The 21384-nt window shown below is 47.3% G+C and overlaps 1 protein-coding gene across 2 annotated transcripts in view; it reads left to right on the top strand.

The window, feature by feature from the left end:
- Positions 1-21384, top strand: part of SDK1 (sidekick cell adhesion molecule 1) — a 2285003-nt gene that overhangs the window by 1459136 nt on the left and 804483 nt on the right. For both annotated transcript variants that reach the window (XM_085629198.1, XM_085629197.1), the window contains one exon: positions 934-1110. In XM_085629198.1, coding sequence (XP_085485324.1) covers positions 934-1110 — 177 coding nt within the window. The remainder of the gene's footprint in view (positions 1-933; positions 1111-21384) is intronic.

Raw genomic sequence — 21384 nt, 5'->3', positions numbered from 1 at the left:
TGCATTGCTGGGTTGAAGACATTGAGGCACAGGCTCCCAGTCCCTCTGGGAGAGCAAAACGAGGGCGCTCAGATGAATTCTGACGCTGCTGTCATGCATGGGAGTAGTGTCAGGATTGGCCACAGAGCAGGCTGGGATCTTGTGCTATGCAGCCGAAGAAGCACTGAGTCAGCGATGCGGCGAGCGCAACATGTTTTTTTCTTTCTTTAATTTTTCTCTTCATCGTCCATCATCGTCCCCCTCCCCCCTCTGCCCTGATACCAGCCGCCACTGGTCGTACCCCTTCAGCGACAAGGAAAACAGGCTGTTGTCTCTCACTCTTCTCCATGATTCAGATTGTTATGAGTCAGACAACCCTGCCAGAGAAACTCTTATTAGCAGGGATTATATTCATATGCATGAATAGCAGACACACACAGCTGTTGGTATTTTACAGTAAAATGTATTTATTATTTACAATCAGTACAGAAACCGTATGTATCAGAATAATGGTAATTATGGTAGACTAAGTAGTTATTATCTACAATGAAATGAGCATTAGAAAAACCCAAAGCATTTTACAACATAAAATCTCGACTTTTTGTGATAAAATAGTTTGATCCCTACCTAACAAGCATTTATAAATGTTATCAGCCTCATGTTTATTGTTTTGTTTGATCAGTTATTAATCTCAATAGCTATTTTACATCATGCCATGTAATATGCTGATAAGGAGCACCGTTGTGCAAATTAACATCCTGGATAATTTACGAAGCCTGGCCTTTATTACTCATGAACTTGTTCCTAAAAGGAATTGAAAAGGAAGAGAACAGAAAGGTAGTGTGATTGTGAATATGGAGTTGTCAGAGCAGAAAAATCCCTAACGTCTTTTGCTTACTCTGTGTGTTCTCCTGGCATACTGTGCAACCACCTTTTACATTTTGTGACCCTCAGGTTTGTTTGGAAGAAAGACAACCTGCTTCTGAATCCAGCAAGTAGTTCCAGGATTGTGTTGGATCAAAATGGCTCGCTGCTCATCAGCCAGACCTGGTCTGGCGACATCGGAGACTATACATGTGAGATCGTTTCCTTGGGCGGGAACGATTCCCGGATGGCTCGCTTGGAAGTGATGTGAGTATTTCTCTATGTCCTCTTTTTACAGACTCGCAGTGTCTTCCTGTTTTCCCTTGAAAGACTTTCAGCTGGATGGCCCACACTGGTTCCATTGCAGTGTACCCTACTTGAGCTGTGGTTTTGATCTTTCAGACTGCAGCGGTAACCAGCCTGACCCCAAAGCCTGCATTGGCCTGCTGGACTCTGCATTCCCAACCCTGGCCTATCATTTGACAAGTCATTGAATTCTAAGAGTTGCATTCTAGGTGTGCGTCATTTGAACTAATTGCACTAAAACACTCAAAACTAATGATTTACGGAAGGCCCAAGGAGGACCGTATGCTCTCAGGCCGACATAGAGAGATCTTGCAACCGCACTTCAGCTAAAGTGCCCCACTTCTTACTGGCAGGGTGTGCAGTGAATGGACTGTTTTGAATAAAACTGCAATAATGTGAAAAGCATCACAAATGAATTGTATTTCTTGTGAACAGCCAGTGCTTAATTTGTGCCTGTAGTTTCTGATGCTCAGCACCGGCACTTAATAGTGAACACTGGCTCTTATGGCAGTCGGCCACATGGGGGCGCTGTTTGTTCCTTTTGAAACGAGCACAACAACAGTTATTTAATAATTTAATATACATTTAAAATGACAAATATCTGCTGCCTGAGCAATTCCTGTAGCTTTTATCGGCCTGGAATAGTCTGTACTGTCAGACTTTTAAGCGCGAGATGGTTAGTAGTTGTGCTGGTACAGTCATAGCACCGCTGACGTGGGCAATGGGCGATGCAAGCTGCTTTGGCCTCCTGACGAGCACCCTCGTACTTCGTTTTTTTACAAATCAAGCACTTTGAACAACAACTAAGATGGTGATTTCGTTGGGTAACAGCCAAGTTGCAATGTGTGATCCTTTTGGTACTCTACTGCCTCAAGTCTCAAATCAATGGGAAGGGATAATTAATAATCATATTTGCCAATTGTATGAAGCACTTCCTGTCATAGCGTTGCAGTTTCGTAGCGGGTCAATATTGGCTGCCCCATTTTGAATTATTTGTGCGCCATGAGATGTCTCAACTGGAAGCTGACTTTAGATTACATTGAAGTCGCCCTGCGACAGTGGCACCCACACCTCTACTAGATGCATCATTCTGTTTCTGGAATTCTGAAAAAATGTTACGGTTTAACTATATGTAGATGGAAATTACAGTATTTATAAGAATAATAAATCTGAGCCCTAAAAATAAGATTGTCTGTTACCCACATGTTAATTATCTTAGTGGTTGAAGTCAGAGTACCCCTATCCCTACTTCTCTGGTTCATATTCATATCTGATTTTGCAGCGGTGACTTTTCCACATAATTATAGTTGTACCACATAATCCACCACCTGCCGCATAATCTGCAGATTTTAACAAAAAAAAGTTTGTTTCTTACTCAGACGGATCTAACGTTACTAAAAATATGGTGACACGTGTTGCCACACAGTGGGTAGACCCTGGTAGACCCTTTGCAAAGGTTGATTGGTCATTTTTATGTCGCTTATTGCTGTATGTGGGTGCCAAACTGATACAGATGAAGTGAAACCTTTGCCCAGATAATGTTAAGGTGTTAAAATTACAAAATAAGAGATAATACTGTCGCAAAATGTACTGCATTACTCTGCTTGATGTACCTTTTATTGATGCATAATTTAGTCAGCCCTGTCGCATAATTTGATCCTTCTGTGTCGCATAATTCCAGTTGCCCTGGTCACAGGACAGAAGGGGTGCTCGGAGACGAGAGGGCTATTACCAGAATGTTGATATTTGCCCTGTTCAGGGCCAGAAAGCTTGCTTCCGTCTATTTTTGCACATCATCCACACATGCCTATCTAAGCTGATGTAAAGCATTTGACCCTTTTTCCAGTCCGAGTATTTTCATTGTAAATAACAAGGGCTCTACTTTTGCTATAAATTGTAGCTCCCTAGTGCCAGGAGGTGCTATGCCTAGTGTGCCACTACAAGCATCAGAGGGTGCCACTTTTCATAAGGTGAGACAATATAATTCTGCTGCATCCTCTTAGTACCAGGAAGTCTCAGACACTCTATGAAGTTAATCCTGTGAGATACTGGCGAGGGATACAGCCATTGCCATCTTAACGCATGGGCACGCTGGGCAGTTGCCCGGGGGACCCACGAGCATAGGGGCCCCGCACAGACCAGAATTTAACACAAATTTTCCGTTAATCATTTGTATTCCTGTGAGTGGTTGTGTAGGCACGGCCCAGTGCACTGCTTTGCCCGGGGGCCAATAATGCTAAGATGGCCCTGGATACAGATATGTCCTAGTGTGAGTGACCACCTCCTTCCAAGACACTAGGGACACTGCTTAGTGTGGTTACCTAATGAATTCTTGTAATCTTGTTTTGTTCTATCGAACTAAGTAGACCTGAAACAATGAATTTTAGGTAGGACGTTCAGGACCAGAGACACTATCCTACTAAACTGCTGTGAGGTGGTGAGGTGGGCACCCTACTTCGTCCTGTCCCACGGCCAGTGAATTTGCGCCACGGTTCCCAGCTGAATCTGTTAACGTAATAGCAAAGTGAGTATTCCCAGGTTATGCAAGTACGTTTTTAACATAATAATAATAATAATTACACATCTGTAAAACACATACTTATCATCCCTAAGGGTAGCCAGGCGCTGGGGGGACCGTTGGGGAGATTGAGTGAGCTATTGCCCAGAGTCACAGAATGCTGAGCTGCCACCAGTGATCAAACCGTGAGGCCCTCGCTCTGAATTCAGCCACTCTGGCCGCTGCACCACACGTCTCACCTCACACAGCACAAACTGCAAATTGAATTGCCCATAGGTTCTTGAGAGCCATAGAGGTGAGGATTTAGCACTCAAATGGTGCAGAGTGGAGGGTGCTGCAAGCTCAGAGCTTCACTTGTGGTACATATCACTTCACATGGGTGAGTATGTGCTGCCATGGTGAGGTGGAAGCGTTCCTTCTTGCTCCTCCATAAACATCCATTACAACTTGGCTACCAGTTCTATATATAGGCCTGAAAAAGGGATGACATTTTAAAGATTCATTGACCACTGCTCCGCTATTTGCTATAGCAATTTTTAATACGCTTTTTTAATTTCCTAGGTACTGTGCTTCCTTTTTCTCAACACTCAGCTCTCTTCTTTAAAAGATGATGAAAACCTTGTCAGACATGAGCACTGAAGTGTTCATGTTTGGCCGGGTGCAGTATCAACACGTTTCGCAAATCAAGTAGGGAACACAAAAGGAAGGGCCTTCTGCCCAAAACAGTGAAGGGTTACTTTAATACCTGACATTTATAGGGTAACTGCCAAACACATGGTGTCCAGCCTGCATGGTAGTAGCATATGCAAAAGGTTCTGCTATTCTTTTGGGTGGTTTGGGCTGGGCACCCTATAGGACCGCACAGGGCACTAAAGCCAGCCCTGCCAGATCTTTCAGAACTCCTTCAAATTTGGCCGTGCTTGTGAAAGTAGTGATGAACGCTGCATTTCTTAAGTTGGTTTCAGACAGAGGTTCTCCCACAAATCAATATATTGGAAATGTTACATAAGACAGAGGACTACAAGATGTAGGAGTGACATGTTATCCATACAGTTAAGCAGTATAGTTTAAGAGTGCTTGGTCTGGAGAAGCACAAACTCAGAATTTACAAAGTAGCACCATAGTTGGGGGGGTTCTCTTTAATAATAGGATTTAATTTCTACCCATATGAACCCTTTCTGCAACATTAGGATAATGAAAAGCTTGGGAAAAAACAGAACGCTCTTATCTATACCTTGCAGTTTGCATGCAGCTCTTTGATGACAGTTAATAGCTCACTGTTTTGTATTAGGATTTTAATTTATAAGCTGCAAGTAACAAACATATCTCACTGACCTATTTACATGATATGAACTTTGTGATCTGCATGGTACAGTTCTTTGCAGCAGGCATATTAACCCTCTGCGCTACCTTACGATGAGTCAGAACTTCCACTAGACAAAACTCCAATATCTCTCTAGGAAGAACATTAAACACCATGGTTATTTGACATGTTTATTGTTGCCTGCAGCCAGGAACACAGCAGCAGGTACTTTTAAGCCCTAATATACTTTGAAACACGGTGCCCCCACCTGAAAGTCAGCTTCCAGTGCAGTGGCACCGGTCGCACCACCCTAGAGCCAGCCCTGCTCATGACTGCAGCATTGCTTCATCTGTAGGATGTGGGATGCCCCACTGAGTTACTCCCCTTACAGAATGCAACCTGTCTTAAATTCTGTTTAAGTTAAAAGGTCAGCAAGATGTGTGCTTCTAACAATATGCTGCTAAATAGTCCAATCAGCTCGAAGTGCTGCTCAAGTGTACCTGCCTGTCAGATCTAATAACTGATGGTAAAAGGGCCACTGCTGTTCCTTGTGACTGGGGGCTGCTGATTGCGAATGACTAACTCAGGTTGCCAGGGCTGCTAATTAGGGTGATTGGATTGGTACAGGTTACTTATTGAGCAGGTCCAGTCCTCATTCGTCAGCGGTATCTGTCAGATTACATTAAAGGTACTGTCATGATGGTAGTGCTTGGTATGTAATGCAAACATTGCCATGGTAGTTTTTGCATAGCTCATGTGTACAGACCAGCAGACCATGCCAGGACCCACATTGTATATGTTAATGCTCCAATTAAAACAATTAAGAGGGTCAGTACATAGTATCAGGACTGTGTGAGGCTTCAAAGACGGAGTCTTTATAAGACTAGGTCATGATACCAATTAAATAAACCCTTCACAAGACAATTGTTCAAGTCAAAACCATAAATGTTTATTAAAAATGTAGGATAATTGCAGAAAGCAAGACATTGTTAGTCAAATCAGTGGGGAATTAGCATTTATGAGTGAAAATCAAATAATGCAAGAAAATCAACATAAGGTAAACCTCCAAAGTAAGTAAGTAGCCAAAACCAATGTCTAGTTCAGCAAGATGACTGATATAGAGTCTGCCTCCAAAGAATGTGCAAAAAGCTCTAAGTATAAATCAAATGACAGACTAGCAAAGATTCTGCTCAGTAAGCAAGTGCAGAAAGCCCTGGCACACATCCCAAAAGCATCATCTTTTATAGGGGTTTAGGCAGAAAAGCCATACACAGGACACGGTGTGAAATGACATGATAGGGTTGGATTACCAAAGATAAGTGGAAACTAGCCAACAACTGGTCGAATATACAATATTAGTCCAATAAGTGGCATCTGGTAAACACCCACTTTGCTGCATATTAATATGTTTGTGTCTCTAGGACAAAAAAGGAAATGTCAGTCAGTTTATGTAACTTTACAACAACAACACGCTGAGAGCATGAATGGCTCTCTCATTCTAGCCTAGCCAAACGGACTTGAATATTATATTGCAACAACAGGGCCATCCTGAGCATGGCTTCCTCCAGAGATGGCAAATTAATACAATTCAGATTTTAGCAACAAACAGACACTGTGAAGAGAACTATTTCGCTTATTGTTCCCGAGTTGGAAAAGAACACAGAGAAACACATGCAAAGGCTTGTTCACGTAAACTAAAAGCCCACCTTTCTTTCTGCAAATGTGAATGGATGTTAATGCAAGCCGACTGCGAACCTTGTGGTGTTTACTTAAGCACTTCTGCATTAAGCATTCATTTCTAATTAATACAAATTCTCCTACATGTAGATATGCAAATAATCAATGTCAATTCAAATTGTATAATACTCTTTATGAGAAGCAGCGACGTCATGCCAGAATCATGATTGCCTCAGCAGGTAAGCCTCGGCTGAGATGCCAGAAAACACCCTTTTCAACATTGGAAAGCAACAATGTAATAATGCAAACCTGCTCTTTGCCCACTGTGTAGCTCACCCTCGTGGTGCCAGAATGCACAGTACCCAAGTATGAACAGCACCCCTGTTATCCCAGAAACCAAACTGTACTGAAATGTAAAGCATAATTTGAATGAAAGCGCCTCTTCCTGGATGTCACCAGTGTCAACTTCCACTCCACACCTCTGCTCACTCTCCTACTCACAAGGTCCTGGGCTCTGGGCCGAGGCTGCATTGACTTGGCCCTGAAGGGCCCACTCACCGACAACAGTCCAGAGCGTCAGCGTCACATTCGTTTCACCCCGCGGTTGCTTCTTCCCCTGGTATTTTTGTGTTTCCTCCAGGAGGGGCCTCTTACACCAGGCTTCTCCTCGGATTACCCCCTCAGCGTTGTTGAAAATGCTCATAGCTTACACGACGGCTGTAATACCCTTGTAAAGGCTGTTGTGGCCCAGAGGAACACGCCACGTGTAAAGGCTGCTGTCTTTACTCATCGTCACCCAGTTGGCAGTGGGTATTGGCAATGATTAGGACGTGGGCACTTTACGGGCTAGATCGTGGCAGCCTATTTGCCCCGAAAAGCACAGCCCTATACAATCCATTGGAAAATGCCAGGCTACACCAGTTGCCAGTCCAGTCTTGGCTCCGCGAGAGTGTGGGCTGGCCGAGTTAGGTGCAAATGTAACATTTCCAACCTTCGTGGAAGTTACACATTATTTTAAAAATGCATTTGCCTCACCCGCATCTCGTGCACTTTGAACCGGAGGTTATCGTGGGCGAGGACGTCACCCCTGAACAAGCTACTCTCGGGTATGTTTTGTAGTTCACCTATCATGATTTGATTCTTTTAGATCCTGTTGTGTCTGCAGTGTGAGTTTGCAGTCCAGCTCTTGCCAGTTGCATCTGTCCACATTCATCATAATGTAAACTCAGGTATTAATCAATAGCGGGGCTGTGGCTATGCCTTCCCAAACCTGTGGAAAGGGCGGAAGTGATTTAAATAAAGAGGGGACTCTGTGGAGCCTCCGAACGCACCTTTTATTGAAGCTGCGAGATGTTCCGGCCCATTACGTGCCGGAGTCACGTGATTCCTTTGACGGATGGAACCGCAGATGAGGCACAAAGCGTGCACTTTATATCTCGGGGGCAGAGCCGTGGAGGGGGGCGGGGGGCTGGGGAGCGGAGCGAGAGGCACGCGCAGAGAGCGGTGTCATGAAGATGGCATCGCAGACAAATGCAGGCTGCCAGCAAGAAGTAGGATTGCAGTGTCTGCATCTGCGGAAACATTTTTTTGAAGTTTTTCATTCGTTATCGTAATGAGCCATGAATGCAAAGTCCGGATTGACTACAGGGTTTCGAAATTAAAAGTCTGAATACGCCTTGGTCGGCACTTTTACTGCTACAGTGGATATTTGGAATTGAGAGGTGCGCCTGCTCCTTGCAGGGAGTGCTGTGGCAAGGGCCTCCTGGGCCGGAGTTCAAGCAAGGGAAACGTGCTGCTCTGTCCAAGGGTGGATAAAAACAGACGTCTTCCATATTTGGGGGGCACCCCCCTTGGTCTGGTACCACGGCATCTGCTGCACTAATGCCAGATGCGCCCCTTAATAAGGCTTATGGCCAGGGCCACTGGAACTATGCAGCACGGGATTGTCAAATTATGCGGCAGGGTTGAGTAAAGGCACTATGCTGCACATTTTGCGATAGTATTACTTTATTATTTTGCCATTGTTGCACGTGTTAACATTGTATGAGCATTGGCCGCTCCTCAGTACCAGTTTAATGTGGAAAAACAGCTATAAGCTACAGACAGGCGACCAGCCAAAGGATCTTCCACTGTGCTCCAACACGTCTAGCTGCGTTTTTACTATTTTTGAACCGTTTAAGCTAGAAATACAATTTTATTTTGTTAAAATTGGCAGATCATGCAGCAGATGATCAATCACGTGGCAAATACAGCAATTCTATAAGTATGCGAAAATCACAGTGGCCGCACAATTGCATAATTCCAGTGGCCCTGCCTATGGTGGCTAATTTACAATGAGACCAGCATGAACGATGTAACACACTCTACAGATACGAGAAGCACATGTGGCCATGTACATCAGACGCCTTTACCCTTTTGTTCTTTGCAAAAAAAACAAGTACCACAAATTATTTAGAAAATACTATTTCCAGCACATTTTCAAGGATAAAAGTGTTTCTGTGGTAATAATCTTGATCATACACAGTTAAATAAAGGGGCTTATAATCATCCTGACAAAAGGTGCTCTCTGTACCCTCTCTCCGCGTGGAACGGCTCAGCTTTCTGGCCCTCCAAAGTAGAGGAGGTGGAAAGAATATGATAGTGCCCTCAGAAGGTTATTGGCATTGTCAAACTGGGCAGGAGCACATGCTGAGTTGGCCCTGCCCGAGTTCGTTGCAGAGCTCGCTGCGCGCACTCCGTGTTGGGGGGTCCTGACTTTAGGATTTCTGTTCCGAATCTGGGCATTCAGCAGAAAGAGGGCCACGCAAGAGGGGGGCTTTACGCCACATCCTCTATTGTGTAGTGTTTAGCACAACTATGTTATTAAAAGTATTTCACGTTTCTAGTAGACAAGGACCAGACTGGGCATTGGAATTGTTATGTTTGTGGGTTTATTGTTGAGGGCTAAACCCAAACACCCTACACTACCTCCAGTTTGCAGAGCCATACTAGGGCGGTCCCCTGGACTCCAGTGACACACCACCTCCACGGTTGGGTACCAATCTATAATATTGTTTCTATGGACCACACAATCTCACATTTTAGTGCAGGCTCTGGCCTTAAATATAAAACCCTTTTTTGCTCTAGGCACCAGTCAGTGTTGCTCGTTAAGTGCTATATTAGGGCACTTCGTGCATCTCCCAGCGCTTCTCTATGTCCGTCCGTGCAACTCTCAGCCCTGCATTACAGAGTAACTAGGGGTATTTTTGGCGGGGCTTCATCTAACGAAAATGCCCAGTATAATAAGGTTACCTACTGTTGTAATATATATTCCGTAACACCATAAAAGACTTACTGCACACATCCCCAAAACTCTGCATCTGGGAGCAAGGCCATATCAGATAGTACAGAGAATCCTGCATTTTGCACCTGTTCCCGCCTTTTTTTTTTACTGGAGTGCCGATTAGTAGTATGCACAATGCGATATTTTATAATGTACCAGACGTAAGATAGATATTATCGCTTCTTATATAAGAACTTCCTCCTCCCGGTCTGCATCATTTGATGTGCTTGTATCTTCCCCACATTGATCTGAGGTGACTTCCTTCAGACGGTGCATCGTTCTGTAGTGTTCTGCATATTTGATCCATAATGGGGCAGTAAAAACCTGCATCCGAGCATGATATCATCTCATTAGCTCACATGCGCAGAGTACAGTGCAGAAATACATGCTTAAATCAGATTATATGGATGTCTTCCCACTTCCAGTGCAGACTTCTCATGCATTGGTTCAAATGCCTTTCGCCCCCCTGTCCTCTGCCACCCCCAGCTTTTTAGGATCGTGCCCAGTGGATGCCCTAAGCCCCCAAATATAATTTCAACCTTTCCGGAGAAAATGAGAATTGGCGAGTGTCTATCACTCCATCTCCGCTGAGTTAAACCTGAGGGGAAAGGAGTGTTTAGAATCAAACAAACCTGTCAAAGAATATCTCATTCACAGGCTGTATGTGTAGGGACCCGCCCCATACCCCGGATTCAGTGGGCACACATGATTGCCATTTTACAGTATGATTAGACACTATTCGTCTTTGAATCAAATGCCTTAAAATGATAGTATATATTCTAGCCATAATTGTACAGATTAGGCGAAGGTCAAGTATACCCCTCTCATATTTCATCACACTTCTGTAATTGCCTAAAATAGTTGTAACTTCTTCTTTAACTGCATGGTTGAGTTAGTTTCAATTATACATAATTATGCTAATTTGGCTCCCTGCATAGGTTATGGAATCATCTGGCACAAAGTCAGGATACCATTGTCAGCACCCCCTCCAGCAAATAGTCTGTGTCTTACGCCAACCCTGTACCAATAACTTGTAAACCTTTTCTTGGCTTGGTGTCCAACTGAGGAAGGAGGGGACTGCTCACACGCTGCTCCTGTACATTATGCAAGATATTCAAATATATATATGTTTTTCAAAATCAATCGCAGAAGTTTGCTACTCCTTTCTTTCCTTCTCTCCCTAGGATGGAACACACAATGTCATTTTCCTTGTAACTGTCTCTTCAGTTGTCATGCTTACAAACAAGCATGCGCCTGTTAACTGACAAAATAACAAGCATCGGCAAAGCTAATAGGGCTAGCCTATGTGAGAGATATTGGCTTAGACAATTTATTTTAGCCATGTTGTACGGCAGCACAGCAGCTGTGCAGCATAGCTTTAAGTTAGAAAAAAACAATATGATGCAGCCAGCTCCTACCTCAATGGTCAGTGATCCACTTTCATAACATGTAATTATTCTCTGCCTTCACAAAAAAAAGTTACATTATCTTTCGTCCAAGCTGAAGTTCGCCGTATTGGTCCCGCATGAAGACAGCGGCAAAAATGGCATGCAGAGTGGAGAGCGCACTGTTGTCTGCATCTTTGTAGTATCTTGAAACCTATTGGCATGACTTTTGGGTGCCTTTTTCCTGGCGGATGGAAGGGGGCAAGCAACAAAGGGGGTGGGGGGGACTTGGCACGCAACAACAAGGGATGCGCGGGGACACACCAGACAGCAACAATACTGGAGGAGGGTTGTGGTGCAGGGCAATCAACAACGCTCAAGGGAGGAAGGGGGTACAAGTAAAAGGAGAAAACATGCCCTTGAAAGCGGCGCGCTGTGGAAGGACACTGGGTAAGGGAAGTAGTACTTTGGTTATGCTGCTGGGTAGGGACAAACACAAGAAGAGAAAGGGAAGCTGACCAAAGAGAAGCAAGGAAATGACGATGAATCCAACCAACTGTAAGCAGTGGGAAGGCTCTGAGCCTCTGGTAAGTAAACAAAATGCCTTGCAAGGCGAGACCTAAAGTATAGGGTGTGGGCGGGGGGAGGGCACTCTGTTAAAGAGGCAAAGGTGCCCGCCAAACATTCTGAAGGGTTAAAAGAACCAACAGTGCCCCCAAAATAGTTAGGGGGACCAGAATGAAGGCAGGAGAGGTTTAAAGGAAAGAACAGGGATATATCCTGCTTGACAGGAAACAGATTTTATCACACAGCCTTTATCATGCAGGACTTTTACCATAAGTCTTTATAGCACAGGTGAGCACTATGCAGGTAAGCTTTTGTACTTTTACTATACAGTACATTACCTCATTTAAGTATTCTTTTTAAAAAACATACTTTCTATGGTATTTAAAAAAAGTAATATTAGATTGTAGTCATGGGTAGAGGGGCCTGTTGGTATGGGTGACTTTAGAGTTCGAGAGTGGTAAGAGGTAAAGGGAGGTGAGGGTTAATTGATTCTTCAGGGGTGATGGAAGTAAAAGGGAATGAGAGTGACTTCAGGGTTCAGGGGTGGGTAAAGATCATGGAAGGTTAGGGTAACTTGAGGGCTTAGGGGTGGGTAGAGGTAAAGGGAGTTGAGGGTGACGAGGGTTCAGAGGTGGGTAGAGGAGAAGGGAGGTGAGGGTGACTTGTGGGTTATGGGTGGGTAGAGGTTAACAGGCAAGAGTGATTTTAGGGGTCGGTAGAGGTAAATGTGAAACATAAACCTTTTCAAATTGCGCTTTTGATGATGACTAAAACATCTAAATTATAAAAGAGGTAATTATTAAAAAAGTACATTTGATACAGTGGCAAAATGTTATTTCAGAAAAACACATATTGTATGGCAACTGTCTTAAACAAAGGCGTATGTTTACAGCTTCAGCATCAATAAAAGCAACACATAGGAGAAACATGTATTTCGGAAATTGGTTGCAAGCCACAAAGTTTAGTTTTTGCTAGTTGTTTGTGTTCATCTATTGGAATACTGGGAAGGGCAAACTTCAACTCTGATGGTTTCAAGTTGTCTTGTAAGCAAAAGCCCAAAAACAAATAGCACAATCGGAGCATAAGCAGTGCAGAAGAACACTAATCTAGAAATCAATCGGTACTTGGAAGAGAACAAACATACAGAGAAAAGGTGTAACCCACTTGAAGCCTACGCGCACTCACCAATGAAATTGAAAAAATAAAACTGACAATGCAGCAAGCGAGCGGTAAAAAATGGGCGGTCTAAATATAGAAGAAAAATAGATTGCCGCAAGTGACTGTGTATGCACTGTCTTAGGCGAGACCTAAAAGTGACATGGTGACATGCTCTTGACCTTTCAGTCAAACCTCACATACAGAGAATATAAATGGATAGAGCAATGTTACGTCAGCCAGGTATGCATTCCATGCAAGACTAAAAATATGTTAAAACCCTGCCATACTCGACATGCCCTAACATCTGTCACTGTCCAGATCCCTGTTTGTTCTCAAACTCTTCTATCAAACTTAGTCTCTTTTTGGAGCACAGAATCCCCTGGCAAGAATGCAGGCTGGACCCGACCATGAGTTCCCTGAGGCCAGATACGTTCTCATCTAGGGCCCGATAAAACAGATTTGCTGTTGCGGAGAGGCTCCAAGCTGAAGAAAGCTGAAGAAAGCTGAAGAAACCTGTTCTTTTGCCCAGCAAAGTCATTCCTTTGGTCGATTGGCTTGGGGTGTAGGTCCTGGTCTTCCTGAGGTCTGGAAGGCCAAACATTTTTATAGTCACAACTTATCAGAGATGTTAGGAGAGGTTCAGTTATACGCAACCAAGGGTTCCGGGACCTCAGGAAAAGCACCAGAGGCTCAGCAGAGGCCCCCAGCATTGTCCATTCTAGGTCCAGTTGCTACTAGTCATCTGGTCACTTCAGAGAAACTTTATGTGTTTCTGTTGTCACATGGGAGGTAAGTCGATTGACTCTTGGAGTCCAATTCTTTGTCCTGGGTACAAGTGGAAGCAGGTCTAGCCCTTTAAGTCTCTTTGCATGTCTCAAACAACAGGTGCAGTCCTTCTGTTCTTTCACAGGTCAATAAAGTTTTCTAAGGATGGTACCTTTGGTGCCACATTTATATCTGGCACCAGCTTGCGGGCGGGGGTAACTCATGGCTTTTCCCGAACCAGTAGGGTAAAGGTTCCCAGGGGCAACCCTACCCATGTTTGCAACAGTTCCTATTTGCCCTACTGCAAACAACCCCACAAGGCATCTTATTCCCGAAATGCAAGATGGGAAGACGCTTCTCCCATTGTGCAGTGTCGGAGTCCAAAATCCAATCCTTATTCCTAAAATTCAAGACAGGGAAACCTTTCTCCTCTTGCGTAGAGGTGTGACAGAATAATGAACAGTTTCCTCCTCTGTGGTCACTCGAAACCAGTTCTGGGGGTAACTCTCCTTCCACTGTGCTTGGTGCCAGCCTAGCTAGGGGGACAAAGCCTGGTCCTCTGCAGGTGTCGCCGGACATCTACTTGTTACAGGGCCCTTTGAAGTTTATGAAGTTGATGGACCCACCCCAGATGGCCTTCTTGCCAGTGAAAGCAAAACACCCCCAGGCACCCATACCATTGTCCCTCATTAAGGTTAAGCACTTGCTGGGCAGCTGCCGAAGAGCGAATGTAATTTAGCCTGCGGATGCGAAAATTTCTAAAAGCTAGATTTCTTAAATATGTATTACAAATCCAACCCCAACATTGAATTGTTTATTAATAAATATTAAAAAGAATGGTTTAATTCTTCTTCTCACTGGGACCAAACTCGAGATAGCAGAATTAATATATATATTTTTTTTTTTTTAAAACCTTTATTTCGAAATTCAGGACACAGCTATTCAGCCGACAGCCCGAAGGTTCGGCAGCATTGCAAGTTAGATACAGTGATGTGTCCCCAATACAGTTCAAAGAGTAATGCAAAGGTCCAATTTTAAATAAACACAGAAAAAACACACAACAAACCCCAGCAAGGCAGAACATTGAAAGCCCATGGCGAAAGCCCCCAGGGGAGGCCGGACCCCACTCATCTACTAAGTATAAGACTGTGTGCGGAGGAAGAAGGGGAACAGCAGAGGCCCAGAACGGTTACTAAAACCAAACTGTGCTGGAAAGTAGGTCAGGGGGAAAGCTGTTCCTCGGGAGGTTCCAGTTCCGGGGCAAGACATATTCCCCCCCTGTATTGGTTCCACCGCCCCCAGATGGCATGCCACTTCCGGGGGCGACCTCTAGAGCAGTAGACCGTCTTCTCCCTAAACATGCTCCAATCCATGTTCTCCTTCCACGCGATCAGTGTAGGGGGTCCCGAGGAGCCCCATAATCGCGCGATATCCCTTTTAGCTACCATGTTACCCAGAGTCACCCATTGGGTCTGCGCCTCATCGAGGTCAGTGGGCCCCCAGACGTTCAGGAGGCAGCACCGCGCCTCCGGCTGTACCACAATGCCCGTCACCTCCCCCATAACTGCATGGACTCTCCTCCAGAACTCCACAATGACACCACATTCCCAAATGATGTGCAGGAAAGTACCCACCATACCACATCCCCTTCTGCACAGGCCGTCCTCCGAGAATCCCATGTGGACCAGCCTTGGCCCCGTCACATACACCCGGTGCAGTATTTTAAGCTGCACCAGCCTCAGACGCGACGGGATCGCAACCTCCTTAGGCGAAGAAACCGCTGACTGCCAGTCCTCATTATCCAACTCAAGGCCATCCCTGGTCCACTGTTCTCTCAGCCCCATTAGCAAGTCTGCCCGGACGTTTATCAACTTCTTATATATGAGCGAAATCGTGCTCTCGGGCATATGACCATCAAGGACTCGGTCCTCAAGGGGAGAGGACTCCGGCACCTTCTCACCCTCCACGAGGACTGATCGGAGGGCGTGACGCAGCTGGATATACCTAAAATACTCTGAGGGCCCTAGCTCAAACTCAGTCTGCAACTCCTCGAAGGACTTCACCCTCCCCTTATGCAGCACATCTCCCACCTTGGATATACCTATCAGATCCCACTTATCAAAGCCCTTCGTATGCCAGAGTCTTCCCAATCTTTCCGATTCAAACAATGGGGTAGCGAGGGTTAGCCTATCCTTCCAGCCCAGCGAGTCGGTCGCCATCTTCCATACGCGCACCGCCACACCTGTGGGCCCCGTGAGGGACGAGTCTAAGGACCGCGAATACAACGCCCTGTAGTAGTTGCCGCCGCGCAGCAGCCACCTATCCATGGCATACCCAGGGCTGAGGGCAGGGCCATAAAACCCATGGTTGATCGCGCTCAGCTGCGTGGCCCAATAGTACCGTCGGATGTCCGGGAGCGCAATGCCCCCATCGTACCATGGGAGCGTCAACTTTGAAATAGCTATTCGCGGCCGCCCATCCCACAGCAACGTCTGTTGGAGGCCTTCGACCTCCCGAAAGTATTTGGCCGGTACCCAGTCCAAGGTGTTCTGGAGGGCGTAGAGGAAGCGGGGAAGAGACATCATTTTGAACAGGGCCGCACGCCCAACAAGGGAGAGCGGCAGCCTCCGCCAACCTTCAACATCTCGCCTCAAGCGTGCCAAGGGGGGGAGCAGATTCCTCTCATAGCGCACAGCAGGATCCATGGATATAAAAATCCCCAAATACACGAAGCCCTGCTGGGCAACCTGTATCGAACATGTTCTAGGGATCGGTGGGACCTCGCCACTAAGAACGTACAAGTACGATTTGCCCCAATTAATCACCAGCCCCGAGTTCCTGCCGAACGATGCGAGTACGTCACAGACCACTATAAGTGACTTCTTAGGTGAGGCAAGATACAGCAGGATATCATCGGCATAAAGCGAAATACGGTCCTCGTGATCAGGCGACCACCGAAGACCCCGTATATCCGGGTGCCAACGTATCCACGCAGCCAACGGTTCGAGGGCGAGGGCGAACAACAGAGGCGACAGGGGGCAGCCCTGCCGAGTACCCCTACCAAGCTGAAACGGAGTAGATGCCCGACCATTCACCACAACATTCGCTAGTGGCCCCTCGTACAACAACCGAACCCAACTCACAAACCCGCGACCGAAACCAAACTTGGCCAGCACGGCCCATAAATATGCCCACTCCACCGTGTCAAAGGCCATCGTGGCATCAAGAGATGCCACAACAGCCGGTTCACGCAGCGTGTCCGCCCTGGCGATGACGCCATGTAGCCGCCTAAGGTTCAATGCTGTGTTTCGGTGCGGGATAAAGCCAGATTGATCCGGATGGACCAAATCGCCAAGTACCCTAATCAAACGGGTAGCCAGGAGTTTGGCCAGAATTTTCGGCTCAGCGTTGAGGAGTGAAATGGGCCGATAGGAGGCGCATCTATCTCGGGGTTTACCCTCTTTATGTATGACCACGATCGACGCCAGCCGCTGATCCAGCGGAAGGATCCCATCCCCCCGCGCCTCCAAAAACATGGCGCGCAGGTGAGGGGCGACCCTATCCGGGAACAATTTGTACAGGTCGATCGGCAGTCCGTTTGGTCCAGAGGCCTTACCCGAGTTCAACGCGCGAATCGCCCCCGCCACCTCGTCAATCGTGATGTCACCATCCAAATCGTCCCTATCTATGTCAGAGAGGCAGGGCAACTCGATATCACGGAGGAGATCAGACGAGTCCTCGGGCGGCCTGTCCGACACAGAGGAATAAACCCTATGAAAATACTCCGCGAAACACTCCACAATCCCCTCAGGTTCCACGATCGCCTCTCCCCCCTCTCCAATCAACTCTGGCACCACTCTATTGACCCGTTCTTTCCTGTCCAACCACGCCAGGAGTTTCCCTGCCTTATCCCCAACGTCATAAAGGCGGCCCTGTTGTTCCCTGCTGAGGGTCTTGGCGGCGTTCGTCACCAGGTCCCTATACTCCGCCTGCTTCAGGCAAAGCTCATGCAATGAGGACTCTGTAACATCCTCCTCCATATTCTCCTCAAGGGCCGCAATCTCCTCCTCCACTTGCCGCACCTCGCAATCCCTCCGGTTTTTGGCAGCCACCACCAGGGAGAGGGCCTCCCCCCGAAGCACGGTCTTAAAAGCTTCCCACAGCGACACCGCCGAGTCCACGGTTCCCAGATTGTCCTTAAAGTAATTATCTACCTTCTTTACCAGGGCGCTGCGCATCTTGGGGTCTCGGAAATACCATGGGTTGATGGGGGCCACCCTCCCTCCTCCCTCCCGACCTAGATCCAGCCGGATCCACACTGGCGAGTGATCAGAGATACCACGTGCCATGTGCCTCGCCTCGGATATCAACGAGGCATGTGCGGCCAGAGTGAGCAGGTAGTCAATCCTGGAGAGGCTACCATGCGCCCCGGAGTGAAACGTGTATTGACTCTGTGTGGGGTGCCGGAGCCTCCAGCAGTCTATCAGACCAAACGTATCCAGGAAGTCTGGAAGCCATTTCTGAGCCCCCCCTGTGTCCCTGGGCGGGTATCTATCCAACAGTCCGGAACCCACAGCGTTGAAATCCCCTCCCACTACCAGCATTCCCCCCGGGAGAGTCAGCAAAGCCCTGCCCAGTTCAGCAAATGTGGAGGCCTGCAGGGCCGGCGGGACATAAACCGAAACCAAAACCAAAGTCCTTCCTTCCCACCTCTCCGCCACCGCCACAAACCTCCCCCTATCGTCAACAATGGTGGAGTCCACCTCAAAAGGCAACGATGCTCTAACGAGGATGCCCACACCCCTGGACCCAGAAGAGAATCCCGAGTGTGCAATGAATTTATACCCCTTCCTATTCAGGGCATAGCACATATTGCCTATGAGATGCGTCTCCTGCAGCAGGACAACGTCTGGCATTGAACGTTTCAGAAATTGCAAAACAATCCCCCTCTTGATGCGATCCCCCAAACCATTAACATTCCAGCTTATAACACTTAAGCCTCTACCCCCCATCCTCAAACGGAAAGAGGCCCACCCCACACCCGAGGCGCCACCATGGAACAGTCCTGAGGATAATCATCATGCCTTGCAGAAATAAACCCCCCAACAACAAACTCAAAATCCCCATACCTCCCCCCACCCTGCACCCCTGCTGCAGCTTAAAAAGCCCCCCCAACTTGCAGTGTGCCTGTCGCCCTACAAAAACAAAAATCTACAAAAAGTACCCTAAGGGAGGAAAAGAGCACCCCTCGTCCTCCCGCAACCCTCCACAGTTACTGCACTCTGTTCAAATCTTCAAGTATGGTCAAATCAAGTCAGGCCGGCTTTGAGATTTCAGCCCTGTCCATCCCGGCCACTGTCTCCATGCTCGGCTGTATCGTCCCCGGTCCGTCGCCGGGGCAAAGCGTCCAGCCATTCGTCGGCCATAACAGGAGAGTCAAAAAAGAATGTCCGATCTTCATGCACCACCCGTAGTCTGGCGGGGAAAAGCATGGCATACTTCAGGTCCAGTTCCCGAAGTCTCCGCTTCACCCCCAGGAAGCTCTGTCTCTGTCTCTGCACCTGCTGGGTGAAGTCCGGATAAAAATTCACCGACGCATTCTGGAAGGGGACTGGGCCCGTCACCCTCGAAGCTTGCAGGATAGCGTCCCGATCTCGAAAATGAAAGAGCCGGGCGACAATCGGCCGCGGCGGGGCACCCGCCTTGGGCCGTCCGCCCGGCACCCTATGGGCCCTTTCCACCGCAAAAAACTTTCCAAGGCCCTTAGGCTTCAGATGATTGAGGACCAAATCTTCCACAAGCAGGTCCGTCGAAGCCTCATCCGAGGACTCCGGGACCCCGATGACGCGCACGTTGTTGCGCCTGGACCGGCTCTCGAAGTCCTCCAGCCGGCGGGCGGCTAGGTCACTCTCGGCCCTCAGCTTCCGGACCTCGTTCTGCAAATCCGCAACATCATCAGTGAGGCCCGTGGTCTTGTGGTCCAGGTCCTTAACGCGTTCGTTTGTCTTGCCCAGGTCCGAGCGGATCAAGTTGACATCCACCAGGATGGCATCCACCTTATGCGCCAGGGCCTCGAATTGCCTCCCCATCGAGGTCTGCATCCCATCAAGCGCGCCCATGACATCCTGCAGGGAGAGCTCCGGTGTCCCAGGCGAGTCCTCCTTCTGGGCATCCGGCGCCTGGCTCGATCCACTCGGCGATGTCTTCAGGAGGGCGTAGCGGTCCATACTGTTGACTTGGGAATACGTTCCCCGCCTGGTGGACTTAGTCTTCAGCCGATCCCCTTCTGCTTTGCCCGACATAATGGACTCCAGGCAGTCCAATGCAGTGAAGACCGTTCCCTCTCAGAGAGAGGAATAAGGAGTGAGCAGGTCCGCCTTGTGCTGCCAGAGTAGCCCGCCGAGCGTCCTTGGGGTTATAAAGCCACCCAGAGCTCTACAGTGTCCGGGCAGACAAAGGGAACGAAATCGAAAGTGAAAGAGCGAGGGCCTCCGTCCGACAGTTCACACCTCACCAGGCCGTTGTTGATCAACTAGGAGTCGGGCATCCTGCCAACTCTAGCCCCTGGCATCTCCGGGAGTTAGGCCGCAATCTTTCGCCAGTCATAAGTCCGGTTCCCGATGGGCGATCCGACCGCGGGTAGCATCAATCGCCTCCCTGACAACTCAGCAACACGGTGCCATGCATACCAGCAGGATTAGAGACAGGATAGTCGACGGAGGGCGCGAGGGTCTCGGGAGCTCTAAGCTCACGCGGCCATCTTGGTCAAGCGCTAGGCTCCTCCCCCCAGAATTAATATTTTAATCTGTACTTTAGTTTTCTCTTAGGACAACCAGGGCCTTCCACGGTGAAAATAGCTTTTTAGCTTGTCACGGCAGGGACAAGGTGATATTAAAATGTTACATGACCCATTTTTTAATCCTATGTACACCACTTTTTGGCTACAAAGCCAACATAGATGTGAATTATTAATATATAAAAGGGACGTTTTTTTCCCTGCCCAAAGTGTTATTTTGACAGGTTGGGCTGCAGGTTTAAATTGCATCAGTCAGGCTACAATGGTAGGCATGAAGCCATGATTTCCTTGGGACGCAAGTGGATGGCATAATAATTGCTTCAGTCCATAGGTGACATTCAACTTTCCTTGGTGTGGGTGTAGTTTCCACAAAAATACTAAAGCCTTATGGGAGAGTTCAATATGCCAATCAGTGAGTAGCCAATTGTTAGAGGTTTTAGGGGTCAGGTGCATACACTGGCACTGGAAAGCAGTGCCCTAGTGTGCAGAGTCTATTAGCCAGTAATACGTTTCAGGACAAAATAAGGGTGACCATACCAAAAGGAAAATTTCTCATTATCTCCAAGTCTTGTTCGCTCTGTGTTTTAGTGAAATGCTGCCATTCTTGGAACTGGAATGTAAACACCATGTAATCCATGTTATTCTAGCCCTTCTCATAATCTCACTCTCTTTGCTTACTATGATAACTACCTTCAGCTTTTGTAATTACATGCTCTCTTCACTCACTTCAGTTTCCAAAAACAC

This window comes from Triturus cristatus, chromosome 10 (genome assembly GCF_964204655.1).
Source record: "Triturus cristatus chromosome 10, aTriCri1.1, whole genome shotgun sequence".
NCBI classification, from domain to species: Eukaryota; Metazoa; Chordata; class Amphibia; order Caudata; family Salamandridae; genus Triturus; species Triturus cristatus.
This window is presented reverse-complemented; position numbering and strand designations above follow the sequence as displayed.